The following is a 13,946-nucleotide window of genomic DNA, read 5'->3' as shown; positions in this document are numbered from 1 at the left end:
GGGTGGTATCGCAGAGTAGCAAGGAACATGGAAGATGGAAGATGTGACACCGGACAGAATTGCGAGTGGACTCGCTAATCTGAGGCTTCTTGTGTGGCGTTGTCCCTAGTCGAAAAGGTTGAGCATGGCAAGAGCTGAGGTTGTGGTAGAAGACAAAGAGATACCCGGTTGTGGTTTAGCCTGGGCGAAGAAGCAGCAAAGTAAGCGGACACGCACGGAAGATAAATTCCCTTAACACAATAATTAGTAGTAAATACATACAGTGGGTGCAGCCTTGGCAATCTCACCTTTTACCATCTCTCTGCTCTTCTCTCCTTCCACCTGCTTTTCTTTTACTTTTCTTCTCTTTCTTACGAATCGTGACTCCGGCATTGCATGTGCGTACTCTCTCTTCTCTCATCATCCCATCGGCCTTATTAATCCATCTTAGGTTCGCTTCGGACGCGATGCAACTGTTCCTCTTCAAGCACCGTAACAAGGATGTCAGCCACCAAATCCCTGCACGACACATCGTGAGCTGCAGGGGATGATTCCGAAATCCGCTGACTCAGCGGTCAAATCCCCAGACTCCTCATGATTCAACGATTCAGAGTGCCATCTCTTGTTCCCAGATTTCCTGTCTTCCACGCCCGCAATCAAATTCGCAACTCTGAGTTGACTCAGATCATTGTCTGATTGATTTCAGCAAGCTCATTCGGTCGGGAAAATAGCCTTGTTTGGTCCCAGTGAACACACTATGGATGCTAGGGCGCCTCGCAAGTCCAACAGGGGACGGCGTGCAAAGGCGTGTGATTCGTGCTCCAGGAGAAAGGTGCGTTCCCACCAGAGCTCAGTGGATCTTGAACAGGAGAGACAATACGCATTAATTGCGTCTGCCGACTTTATCTCCCGTCCTGGTGGGCCAATGGAGAAGCAGGATTGCTCCGATCAAGGCAAGTCTCGGGCCAGGAACCAGCTGACAGACCGGCATGATAGATCCAATGCGATGCCGACGTTCCACAATGCAATTGGTGTAAACACCATGACCTAGCCTGCACCTACCGCCGATTGGTGGCAAATACCAAGAAGAAGAGGTAAGGCCATTCCTCATTCGTAGCCTCATCCCCAGCTCGTGCCAGGTTACGGCCATGCGGATCGATCATTTCTTGGCATCATGCCAGCTACTGACCCGCCTTGAGAAGCCCGGATCACAAGATTGCCCAAACGCCAGATTCCATTACTAGAATGGAGATCATTCTAGCCCAACGGTTATCCCAGCACGATGATGGTAAGTCTCTTGATCCTCTTGATCAAACAGGCAAAGCCTTGCTCGCCAATTTCAGTATCCTGCACCTCGTTGTTACCACTACCATGGAGGCGTATCGATAGCATTGCCACACCTCCCTGCTCTTCATTTTCTTCTAGCCTTGTTTGTACTTGTGCTTTGTTATCCTTTGGACGGCCTACTCGTTTGTACGAGATTACAGTCTAAGCACTTTGTTCTTTGTATACACCTCTCTCTCTGTGATCACCTATACATGTCTATTTTTTCCCGTCATTGTTCACACATTTGTCTAACCTTTCCGCAGATACTCAGTTTGAATACCTGACATCGTCTCAGTCCGACCTCCGCAATGCAACCTCGTTTACAGGCATTCCGCTCTTCTCTGAGAAAGGACAAACATGGATCGAATCCCGTACTGGAAGTCGTATGACGCCTCAGACGCTCTGCTCGTTTGGTCGCCAATGGCATAGTCCTCGCCGTCTGTATCTAGACTCGAATACGATAGCTGCCAGCGCTCAGCCTTGTGAGCTCCCTCAAAGATCGACTTTGGAGAGATATGCTGCGGCCTATTGCTCTTCAACCATATGCCTCATCTTTCCCGTCCTGAGTGAAGGTCTCTTTGTCAAGACTCTCGACTTAGCATATTCCTCGCCTGATTCCCCTTCTGTCGTTTCTGCTAGAGCGTGCGTCTACTCGTTTCTGGCTGTGGCTTCTATTCTGCATATTGAAGATGATTCTGCTGCGAAAATGTCCTCTGAATCGTACTTGGCAGCAGCCAGGTCTTTGATACCCCAAGTCACGCAAGAAATGACAGGGGATGGTCTTCAAACTCTCGTCACATTAGTACGTTCATGCTCCAACCCCTTTCCGGCAACATTTGTTTTGAAAACCCATTCTCCTGTTTCGTCAAGCAGTGCTTGACCTCCCTACTCATTCAAGGCGTGGTAAACCATGGTGTATTCTGTCTAACACTTGATTATCCACATTAGGCCATTGTTTATTATTTCCTCGGAGACCTCCAGTCTATGGGTCTGTTCCTATCCATCGCCACACGGTTTATCTTTGCCCTCAAGGCCCACGCAAACCCTCAAGATGTTGCCAGATCATATTTTTCTTCACCATCATCCTCATATCAAGCATCTTCACCGCCGACCTCGCCAGTCTATGACAAGAACGATCGAACGCACCATCTCCGCGATCTCTTCTGGACCTGCTACTCCCTTGACAAAGATCTCTGCATCCGTACTGGTCAACCATCGTGTCTCTCAGACATCCATTGCGACCTTACACTACCCCCTGACTACTCCGTAATGCAAAACCGCCACATCCAGAGCCACACCATCCCCGACCTTGGGAACCGAACCGTCCCCATGTATCCCTGGGAACTGCTCCTCTCTCAGCTCAAGTCCCGTGCCTATGACGCTCTGTACTCACCCATGGCGCACCGCAAGTCGCAGTGTGAGCTTCTCGAAAGTATCCGTATCCTCGACGAATCTCTTGAGCAGTGGCGTCTGTCTCTTCCGCCCAATTTCCGCCCGACACTCACATTTGGAAAGATGACCCCTGTGAGCGCAGACGTCAGCATGCAGTCCTCCATGGTTCGGCTGGCATACTATCACTTTGTCGCAATTGTTCATCGGGCGAGTGGAAGGTGCATGACTCAGTCACCAGGAAACTATCACGAGGGCGTACGATCTAGTTTTAATCTCTCCCTTGATGCTAGCAGATCGACGTTGGTATACTTGCAGGTAGCTCTCCACGTCATCACAGACGACTGTTTCTGGTATGTTCGATGTCACCTTGTTCTATATTGATTAGAATTGTCTCATAGCACAAAGCAAATACTGACAATATGCTCTGTGCAGGGTCATCATCTATTACCCCATCAGCGCTATCCTCTCCTTGTTTTCCAATATTCTCTCAAGCCCTCTCGACGAAACCGCCCCCGGAGATTTAGAAATCCTCAAAAGCGCCCCTACGCTATTCAGAAGCATCCCCATACGAAAGCTCACGCTGGCTGAATTGACGCATCTGAAACTCCTGGACGCCTTTTCGATGGAGCTTGCCAGGTTAGGGGAGCTTGCTATCCAAAAGGCAAGGGGGAACGTGCCTACACACGGATGATGCCTCCATGCTACGATGATACTCTAACACCTCAACGGTCTTATACCTAATAGCTTTCTTTACCTCACTCTCAAAGCCTTATCATTAAGCTCTTCTTGGGAGGTTATCCATCACCATATTGAGTCGATTATGCAACGCAAAGTGTAAATTAGAAATAGCAATCTCAGTATATTCAAATAGTATAGTACCACATGCCAAAGAAATATACCAATGGCAGCAGGTACTAGAAGAGGATACCAATAGTAGCAGATACTAGAGCAAAATATCTTCATGTGCTCTACCTTATGAGCCAACATCCCTTACCCCAATAAAAACAACTAAGCTTTGAGCGCTTCTAACCATTCCCCTTGATTCATGATTCATAAATCAGTTTGGCCATAACTTTTCCTCCACCTCCTTCTCTAACGCCAGCACGTCTACACCTGTCTTGACCCTCAGCCAATCCTCTGCTTTTTGCACAAGCAGCTCCCAAGAGTCCTTTTCAGACGCCAGTTTCTTCTTCAAGAACACCACTGCACAAAGCGTTGCCAACACATCCATATGTTGGTTATACCAACCAGGTAACTGAATCTTCACAGTTGCAGACAATGCGTCAACTCCTAAAATGGCTTCGAGACTGGAGTTCCACATCCAATTGCCAGAAAAAGTTTGCAAAGCAGACAACGTTGACAGCACATCGATTTCGCTGTTGTCGAGGTCAAAGGGGCCTCCACTCGTCGGTTGTTGCGCAAAAGCAGAACTGTTCGCAGAACCGAACAAGCCACCAGAAGAGGAAGGGCTACTGGAACTACCAAACAAACCACCGGAAGAACTAGCACCAAAACCGCCTCCCATAGCAGTCGCGGATAAGCCAAATGGACGGCCAGAGCGCGTTGTGCTCTGTGGAAGCCCTCCAGCCCCTGCTTGACTTTGTGCCCACTCCTGCATCCGCGCCTGCATCAGCGCCTGCTGCTGCGCCTGGTACTGATTATGTTGCTCCATCTCCTGTTGCGGCGTCTGCCGTGACATTCGGTTTTGGGAACCGATACTACTATACGACATCTGTGCTGCAGTCAGCGGTGGCCTCCCCCCCACCATCATCCCCTGTGCCATCATCTGTTGTCGCTGTGCCATTTGTTGTTGTTGTTGTTGCTGCTGTATCATTTGTAGCTGTGCCGTTTGCTGCCGAGTTCGTTGAATAGGAGCCTGCTGAACCATTGGAGGTTGCCCCTGAGCCTGTGAAGAGGCAACTCTTTGCCGTTTGACGGCACCCTTTCCGAGAAGTTTACCACGAGCAGCAGAAGACGGTGCGGACTTTCGGGCAGCCTTTGAGGCAAGTTGTTTACGCGGAGCCTTACCACCAGTAGACTTGCGCGCAGTCTGGAGAGGACCCCGGCGAGCTTTCTTTTTCTGAGCAGGGACTCCCGGGGCTCCCGGAACTGCGATTCCACCAAACGAGAGCTCCTCAAAGTCGTCCGTCTCTTCATCTCCGTCGTCATCTTCTTCGTCGCCATCATCGTTATTCTCCTCGCCTTCTTCTCCCGTGCGGGCATTGCTATCAGTATCCTGGATGGCAACGAATGAGCACCACTTGCCGCTGACTTGATACTGCGTACCCAGACGGACCGCCTCTCTCTTTACCATGTCGCTGAATTGGCCGTCAAACTGCTCTTGCAACAGCTTGCCATCCTGATTCTTGACGTGGAATATCCAACCGCGACCGTCTTCGAGCTCTCTGGTGGCCTTTCGTGCTGCCAACTGGTGAATGGTAGTACCTTTCTCCGTGAGAGTCGCAATGGGAATTTCCAATGACAGTGGACCATGGAGAGAGGTGCCCTTGAGTATAACACTCTTAGGCTGACAATTTGGTGTCGAATCTGAGAGTAAGACATAGACACTCGTGCGATTGAATGGGAAAAGAGGGGGGATTTGAAATGGGGCTTGGAGATATCGAGGAACAGTCAAGGGTGGAAGTTTCGCCTTGACCGAATTAGAGGTACCAGACATCTCCAAGTCGGTGTCTTGAACACTCTGGTCGAACAGAGAGATAGGTTGCTGGGATTGTTGAGTGCCACTTTCTTCCGCCTGTCCCGAGGAGGGTACTTCCAAGGTCATCGCGTCCATGACCCTTTCGATAACTTCAAAGTCGTCATCATTCTCTTCTGCCGAGGCATCATTATTTTCATACTTGATTTCAAGCGTGTAATCTGTAACGTGAGGAGTCAGAGCCCCCTTTAACATTCGGATCAACATCCTGTCCATCTTTTCGTTTTCTCCCACCGTCTGAGCAAAGCCATTGCCTGCGCGAGCGACACCTTCAATCAGGGCATGGCTGACATCTGTTCCCACGCCCAGTGTGAAGACTCGAACAGCACCTTTACTTTCAGACACTTGGGTGTTGATGAGGTTGAACAAGGCTTCCTGACTCCAAATCTCTCCGTCAGTGAGCAAAATCACTTCGAGGTTCAAATCTTTGTACCGTCGCTTGAATACATCTTCCATCGGCCGGTACATTTCTGTACCGCCGAAGTTGGCTGAGAACCCACTGACATGGTTCATGGCTGTTTCCAATGACCCTTCTTCGTATGTCATGGAACGCTCCCATAGGAATTCATAGTGAGATCCAAAGCTGCAAATGTTGAACTTGATTCCAACAGGCATAGACTTTAGAAAAATCTTCAAAGCATCAACAACGTTGGGAATCTTTTGTCCACCTCCCATGCTTCCGCTTCTATCACACAGAAAGACAACTTCAGTCATTTCCATGGGTAGGTTGAACCTAGGGACAAGCGTCGCCATTAAAGCCCGCTGGTTTGGAATCGTAGGGTGCGTTTCCAAGACCGCAATTGGATCACCAAGATCGGTGGCGACAATCTGGATGATGAAATCCCTGTCTAGCTCTGCTGATCCTTGGGACAGAGTCGCATGGGCTTTCTGTAAAGACGGTGTGTCAGATGTTGCGGTGGAAAGGGTGCCGATATTGACAGAGATCGGATGAGACGGCGACTGAATGCTCTTGATGGCCGAACCACTAGACATATCAGTATCAACCGTAATGGTGATGTGTTTTCCACCTTGGAAAGTGTTGCTACCAGTCATGGAATGCTGTCCATATCGCGGAGCCAACTTGGTGGGAATGGTGAAGCGCAGTCCATCCACCTGAGCATCATGCTTCAGCTCTCCCAGATATGTAATCTCAACCTTGACACTCTTAGCGCGGCTGGGGATATTACCGAGCGAGGTGCTGAAGACATCGGATGCCTCCAAAGACTGCTCGAGCAAGCCCGCGATTTTGCCACTTGCTACAGCAGCCTGGTATTCCTGCTTGGCTTCTTCTCTCTCCTTCACAACACCCTTGATCACGCGCGACCCAATGGTGCATTCAAACCCCACGACAGAGACGCCATCATAGAGGGGGAAGACATATTTCACATTCTTGAGGGAGGTACCTGTGGTGACGAACGTCTGGGTCAAGACAGTCCGAGAGGTTGAGGCAACAATGGAAGTGTGAACATCAAGAGACACGATGGGGAGAAACTTGATATCATTGTCGACCATGATGTAGATGCCACAAGTGGGGAGGGCATTGGGGTTATTGTATCGAAACATTGTGATGTTGAGTGTTGGGGTGGGTAAGACCTCAAGTCAGATGGCGATGGATGGATGGGAGGGGGTGACAGTGACAGGTTAGTTTGAGATGGGATGTGGACAGGGGGGAGGTAATCTGATATATCAGAAGTGGGTCAATGGTGGTTGAGAGAGATACAGAGGAACAACGATGGATGGAAAGTCCAATGATGAAAATGATGGAGAAGCAACAATAGATGACAGGCCGAATAGACAATAGAGATGATGATATAAGAAGATGCTTCAAGTGCTGTGATGATGGGATGACATCTGGTGATGACCAACTGATGCTTGGAGGTGGCGGGGTAGAAAGAACAAACAAAGCGGCAGTATAGCAACGCTCAGTTTTGTATCACCAGTGAAAGATGAAGAAACAGATGAAGGTGATGATGATGAAGGAGATCAAAACGAATATCAATGAGGGGAAACATGGAGCTTTATACTATTTTCCCTCTCCCAAGAGTCACAGGCTGATGAAGGTCGAGGTCCACTTCCTCCAACAAGCCAGCCAACCATCTTACACCAAATTCCGGCGTCCAATGTTGAGAAACCAATGAACCACGACCGAGAGATGAATTGAGTCGTGGTCCAATTGCAGACGTTTCCGATGATTTTCCAACTCAGGCGAATCGTTTTTCCGCTGAGGCAACCAGATTGGTGTGGCCTCAGGCGAATCAAAACTCGCCGCGAACCAGAGCGGCTGCTGCCTGGCGATGCCTATCGATACTGATGTCTGATGAGTTGGTTGTGAAACTCGAACGACCTCTGATGATGTGCGATATACCGTCTAAACAAAGGTTATCAACCGGATATTGGAAATGAAGTGTTTTACAACGAATTCACCACTCAAATGAGATATTTCCTTGATGCTGTTTGTTAATGCTGCTTAGGTGAGCGAGTACTGATTACCGTCATGATCTCTACAGCAATTTAACCACCCACCGACTCATAGTCTTTCATGGGGAAGTAACGCACAACAGATTTTCATATGTATGAGAGTATATTATTAAGCTTAATTTCCGCCCAGCAAGTTGTTTACATTGTTCCTCGATAAGACACCGATCAAAAAACCAAAACCCGGCCAAGAATCCCACCCCCGCTGCCGTCTCTATCGCAGTTCTAGGTTAAGTGCCTCTAACAAGTTGAATATCATGACCGTTTCCTCAAAGACAAACAGTTTCATCGCGAATACCTCGACTTTTCATCAAGATCAATCGAAATGGTTCTTCACCGTCGTTTTGATTCCCATCCTATCGCCCGGCGCTGCACTTTTCCCTCCCAAGTGATTTGTCGAGTGGGATTTTGACACTCATCGTGAGCATCTCATAGGTCAAGCGGGCTCCACTCTCAACATCATCCATGAGCTTCGGATGCTTCAATCGCCCAATTTGCCATGGGCATCTCATAGCATTCCCCATCTTCAAAGTTGTGGGTGGATGCAGTGCTTTTCCCAACATTTCCCTCCATATTCTTCGTCTGTCCACTCTCCGACAATTTCCGTCGTATCAGTAGTCCCATCGTACAATCTCTCCATGGCCCTGATCCCTAGCAAGTCCTCCACGCCCAAGCTCTGAGTAACGTCTATCCAGCTGAACTTCATCGCTACCACCAAGAGATCATAACCAGTCGACAGATGTGGCAGCGCTGGATTGCTGCGTCAGTTTTGCCATGCTCAAAACAAAAGAGAATGAATCTTCAATCCCCATTGGAAATATTTGTAGCAGAACAGGCGGCGACTGAACTGGAACACATATGTGGTGATTTCCCAATATGAGCCAAATCTTGTAGCATGAGTGGCTTCTCCGCTAATCCAGGAAAGACGGATCGATGTAGGAGTTATAGAAGGTACAGCGGATGCAGTGGCAATGTTGGCAGCCTTCTTGAACGCAAAAGTTGATGCGTTCGCAAAGCATTCCCAGCTGGCCACATGCACAGCACTTCCAATATGTCAAGCCAACTTGCTCGCTGCTTGGGCTCTCCCGCACCGCAGTGTTTGGCCTCCAGACCTCAAGGGGGGGTGAATCAGAGCGCATCATAGGAAGAGTTGGCGTAGGGCGAGGACATGTAGCGCTAAGAGGCCTTGGATGATGATATACCGGGCGGGGATATGAAAGGGGAGGAAATGAACGAAGAGGATGCTCATGAGGAATGGCACAATTAACAACCTCAGTGAGAGGAGGACGAGAGGGAACAGGACGAGCACGTCTTGGGTGAGGCTGCCGAGTAAAAGAGTGAAGAAGCCGAGGGTTTATAGTAGGAGGGCTAGGAGGAGGCGGATTCGTGACAGGAGTAGCCATGTGTGTGAAAGGAGGACTTGTCGGAAGAAGACTCGGCGAAGGCGGCGGGCGAGGAGGACGAGGACGCCACGATGGTAGTAGCGGGAATTCTGGTGCTTCCTGTTGTCCTTGTTCTTGCTCTAGTGGCGGCGGTGACGATAACCATGAAGGTAACAGTGGTGACGGTGATCGCGACGGCGATAGTGACGGTGGCATCCGTGGTGGTGGTGGTGGTGGTGGTGGTGGTGGTGATGAAGGACGAGGACGACGATGGCGACGAGAACGGTGAGAACGACGAGGAGGAGGAGGAGGAGGTGCTGATGCTGATGCTGATGCTGGTGCTGGTGCTGATGTTGATGCCGGTGCTGTTGATGCCGGTGCTGTTGCTGGTGGTGCTGTTGCTGGTGGTGCTGGTGGTGCCTGTGGTGCTGATGCTGGGGCTGGTGGAATAAAACCCACTGGCCGTGTTTTGGCTCCTGTTCTGCGTGGCGGCCACATTTTTAGAGTCGACAAACGGCTTCTTTTTGAACTTGATAGCTAAGTTTTGTGAAATGCTGGACTTGGTTTATGTCGAGGTGCTGGATCCCGGGGCCTCTGCACGCTTTATATCTTCATCCCCTACTGTCTAGGAACTTTATGTATCGAGGCTTGTCCGATAGTTTTCTACTCGAGAATTTTCTGATTATCTGAAAGTTAATCAAATTTTGCGACGCCGAGTCTAATCGGTAGAATTTGATCAGACACATTTTTGGCTGATCGATCCGAGAGCTCCTGCAAAGCCCCAGTCACGACAAAATTTGATTGGCGATATTAGACTCGTCGATGGCAGGAATAGACTTATAGACGACAACGCATTGAAAAACTTATTTTCTACTTCATTGGACATACATATCTTTTGAAATGACCGCATCCAATCATTTCTTGATCAAGTGTCCGATACTGAGCATGGTCCAGTTCTAAAATTAAGAAGACAGAAAGAAAATCGAATGAATGGGACGTACAAAGAAAGTAAAACAAAGAGTGGCACTTTGAGGCTTATCTGTCGTTTGAACATAGATTCACCAATTGTCTTTTATCCTGATTTAGATTTGGTTCATACGTCTGTATGTGCCAAGGCTACCAAGTCACTCCTGCCCGGACGCGTAGGCACACACACGCCAATCTTGACGTCTACATCACCTTCCCAAAATTCATCTTCCAAAGATCCCTCTTCTGAAACGGCCTCTTCCACATTACAACTGCTCCATCATGCATCGGCTCTTTGGATTCTCACTCCTAATAACGATAGACACGATGCAAATCGCGATCGCTAACGAGAGTCCAGGCATCAACCAAACCGCGACCGTGATTCTCGAACCCTAAAGCCGCCCCTTACAAATCTTCAAGATTAATTTTCCAAAAAATCGACGGCGAACGAGCCTCTCTAGCTGGCACTTGGCATTTCCTGACGACAGAAACGTCATCGTAAGGAACATTGAAAAATTCTCGCCCTGTCTGCTCTCTTGTCTGCTCTCTTGTCTGCAGCATAGATTCGACCCCGTTTCATCTGGCATATTCAAGATGTGGCTTCCCAAAAAATTGGTACACGTTGCACCCTTTGAAGGCTTTGCGTAAGAACCCTTCAACGCCGAAGTTTGGTAAGCCTCCTTTCAGCTGAATCATTTGCCTCATGCCTTCATAGTGCTGGAACGAAGCCGCCTCATTCTCGCAGAGAGCCTAGGATCAAACATATTAGACTTTTCACCACGACAAGTTTCTTATCAGATATCAAATGCAGGATAAACTTACCTCATCGCTGCACAACATTAGCGCCTTTGCAATCGACGCACTGCTAATAGAACATTGTTCTGTAGCAATATCTGCGTTAACAGATCTGATACACTCCACCTTGTACATGGTTGCCACCTGTGAGTAATCACAATCAACTGGTCCTCGCCGCTCATGCCGTACAAGATTACGGCATGCAGACAGAAAGACCCCGGCTAGCATGCCGTCATCTGAGACGATAAAGGGGAGCCAATGTTGGCTCGCGGTCTCAAAGAATGGAAGCTCCCCCTCGCCATGGTCACACCAATCCCGAGATTCTGGAATGACAGCTTTGACGTCTACATAGAGTTAGCTTTATGTGAGTTCAAAACCGTTCGCCTAGGATCACCTACAGTAGTCCAAGAGGAAATACTCAAGCTTTGTGATAGGTCTGCTCCCTTGGAACAACCATTCGAATCGGGGAATATTTAGCCTAGCGGGCCAAACGACGACCACTTGGGAAACTTTTCCAGTATCCACTTGTGCTCCTCTTCCCTTCGAATCCTTACTTAGCGGCAGGGCTGATGCGCGCCGGGAAGCATGAACACCCCGAGCTGCATGCGATCGAATGCTAGAGACGGCCACTGCCGAAGTGGCATCTCGGGGATGTGCTGCGTTAATGAACTCGATTCCCACTCTTTTTGTCAATGGTGAAGATGGATGCCCAGATGGCAGACGCGCATCTGATGACTCCGAAGCCGTCTCGCCACACCTGTCGTCCTTCGCCAGGCTTTTTGTCGGCTGGTATTGTCTCCAGCGACGGATTCGTATCTTGAGCTGTGGCTCCTTTGCAGAATTGCTTCCCTTCATATTCTCAGTTACTAATCTTCTTAGGAATTTAAGGATCGACCTCAGAAGACCTTCTTGGCAGCACTTTGTTTATGGTGAGAGAGCATCGATGGTTGTCCTTCGAGGTTTAATCTAGCTTTCTGACTAATTGCCTCTTAGTCGACACATTAGCCACGAAGTCCGTACTCCACCTACACATACCAAAAGAGGAAGTTTTTAAAGTGGCAGTAGAGAGACATCGGGAATCTGTGGGCCTTTCGACCGGGGTAGACAATGGCTTGGAGGCTCCCTTGGCTGGAGAGTCTCTTTTTTGAGCATCTCCAACGCCAGTCAACGACAAGGCATCCCCGAAATGGACTCGCTGCAGCAAAGGGTAGCAATGAACCGAATTCAGGCGTCACGCTTATCTTCATTGGCAGGAACAAAGAGAAGCTACCCCCAGCGACCAACCGATCTCGGAACAGATAATGACGGCATACCCAGAATTTGAACACAACATAGCGGTATCATGTTTTTTGAGCACTGACGGGGTAAACTAGATGCAGGCTCTATTCTTTATAATCCTGCCGAAATTGACGAATGGTCCTGAATCTAAATCATTTGTTCTCGGGAACATATGCAATATTCACAAAAGGTAAGAGCTTTTCCTGATGATAATGCTATTTATTCTGCTAATTTTAGCCAACTATAAGACAGCTATTCCTTGCGAGTTTGTTGCCCGCGCCTCCGATCGCAAAAAGCGAATAAGCGTCAAGAAGCGGTCGTAATGAGGCCTAAAACCAGTCCTTATCGTTACCGCGGTGAGAAACAAACGCGCCGCTAAGCTTCTCATCAAGAGAACCAATAACAGACAACTGGGCCTTGACAGATTCTTCAGTCGAGATCATGCCCTTGACTCTTGGGTCCATTTTCTGGAACGAGCTGAGCATCCACTGGAAGGCCTCAGGCGAGTTGGAAATGTCCCGAGCTAATGTCGCCAGATCATGTCAGCAAAAGTCGGCTAACTCGGTTACCAAGCATGACAAACACTTACCAGCGTCGGTTTCCACCCAACCAGGGCTCATAGCGAGGGTCCGGATGCCCTTGGCCTTGAGTTCGACTGCGTATTTGGCAATCAAAATGTTTCCGGCGGCCTTGCTCACGGAATATCCAAGAAGGTTGGGCATTTCGGTGGCGCGGGTGGTAGGGATATCGCCAATTCCTGATGAAATGTAGATAATCTTCTTTTGCTGACTCTTCTCGACCAAAGGGAGCAGTGCATTGATCGTATACACAGCCTGGAAGAGATTCACAGACAACTGTTTACAGGGTGAGTATACGTGAATTGGCTACTGATTCCGTAACAAGACTTACAGATTCGTCGATTTCTCGCTTGAAAGCAGCTTCATTTCCGTGGCTTGACGCAATCAGTCTCTCTACCGCCTGGCAAATATTGACAACAAATAAACAAATACTCACAAGGCGGAAGGCGGCAAAAGCTTGGCCTCGTCAGTTCCGGCAGAGTACGCGTTGTAGATCAGAACATCCAGGCTGCCATTGGTGACCTTGCTGATGCTGTTTGCAGTCTCTTCGAGCCTGGAGAGGCTAGAAATGTCTGTTTCAATGATGTGGATATTCTTGCGAGTTGCAGCCAGCTCATTCAGCTGACCAGCCGTAGCCTGGCTTCGAATCAAAGCGATAACCGTGTTCTTGGAATCAGAGGACTGGCCTATAGGTAAGCATTCAAGTCACCGCGGCGATACCAGCTAGCAACGCACCAATTGCTTGACAAATTCGAACTATTTAGGTTGTACGATGATTAGCTTCATGGAAAGAGCACACAAGTTCATATCGCAGGTCCATCACTTACTCCAATGCCACGAGTGGCTCCGACAATAGCCCAGGAAGACATTTTGCGTTGGTTGTATAAAAGGCGTACTAAATAAGTTCAGGTTCTGAGATCTTTAATGGTGAGTACAAAAAGGCATCCTACCTCACGAGGAAACGAGTTGCTTTATACACTCTGTAATGTTCAGCTCCATATCTCCTGAGAGACGCTTCATAAGCTCAGAAATCTGGAGCAATTACGAAACAACCAACTC

At 48.8% G+C, this 13,946-nt stretch overlaps 4 protein-coding genes across 4 annotated transcripts; 1 reads left to right on the top strand and 3 right to left on the bottom strand.

Moving 5' to 3' along the window:
- Positions 1-736: 736 nt before the first annotated feature.
- On the top strand, positions 737-3,388 carry T069G_01947 (fungal specific transcription factor domain-containing protein; the record flags this gene model as incomplete). Its single annotated transcript, XM_056169157.1, has 7 exons — positions 737-811; positions 976-1,073; positions 1,182-1,267; positions 1,569-2,107; positions 2,254-2,915; positions 2,988-3,047; positions 3,130-3,388. 7 exons carry the CDS (start codon positions 737-739, stop codon positions 3,386-3,388), a joined length of 1,779 nt encoding a protein of 592 aa, XP_056034473.1.
- A 366-nt stretch (positions 3,389-3,754) lies between these two features.
- T069G_01946 (vault protein inter-alpha-trypsin domain-containing protein) lies at positions 3,755-6,976 on the bottom strand (the record flags this gene model as incomplete). Its single annotated transcript, XM_056169156.1, has 1 exon — positions 3,755-6,976. The coding sequence occupies one exon, from the start codon at positions 6,974-6,976 to the stop codon at positions 3,755-3,757; it is 3,222 nt and encodes a 1,073-aa protein (XP_056034472.1).
- Positions 6,977-9,256: 2,280 nt separating this feature from the next.
- T069G_01945 (uncharacterized protein) lies at positions 9,257-10,016 on the bottom strand (the record flags this gene model as incomplete). The annotated part of the gene is made up of 2 exons (XM_056169155.1): positions 9,257-9,807; positions 9,893-10,016. 2 exons carry the CDS (start codon positions 10,014-10,016, stop codon positions 9,257-9,259), a joined length of 675 nt encoding a protein of 224 aa, XP_056034471.1.
- Positions 10,017-12,638: 2,622 nt separating this feature from the next.
- On the bottom strand, positions 12,639-13,756 carry T069G_01944 (short chain dehydrogenase domain-containing protein; the record flags this gene model as incomplete). The annotated part of the gene is made up of 6 exons (XM_056169154.1): positions 12,639-12,832; positions 12,899-13,163; positions 13,219-13,261; positions 13,324-13,568; positions 13,623-13,643; positions 13,715-13,756. 6 exons carry the CDS (start codon positions 13,754-13,756, stop codon positions 12,639-12,641), a joined length of 810 nt encoding a protein of 269 aa, XP_056034470.1.
- Between the last annotated feature and the right edge of the window lie 190 nt (positions 13,757-13,946).

The sequence above is a fragment of the Trichoderma breve genome, chromosome 1, assembly GCF_028502605.1.
Source record: "Trichoderma breve strain T069 chromosome 1, whole genome shotgun sequence".
Classification (NCBI taxonomy): domain Eukaryota; kingdom Fungi; phylum Ascomycota; class Sordariomycetes; order Hypocreales; family Hypocreaceae; genus Trichoderma; species Trichoderma breve.
This window is presented reverse-complemented; position numbering and strand designations above follow the sequence as displayed.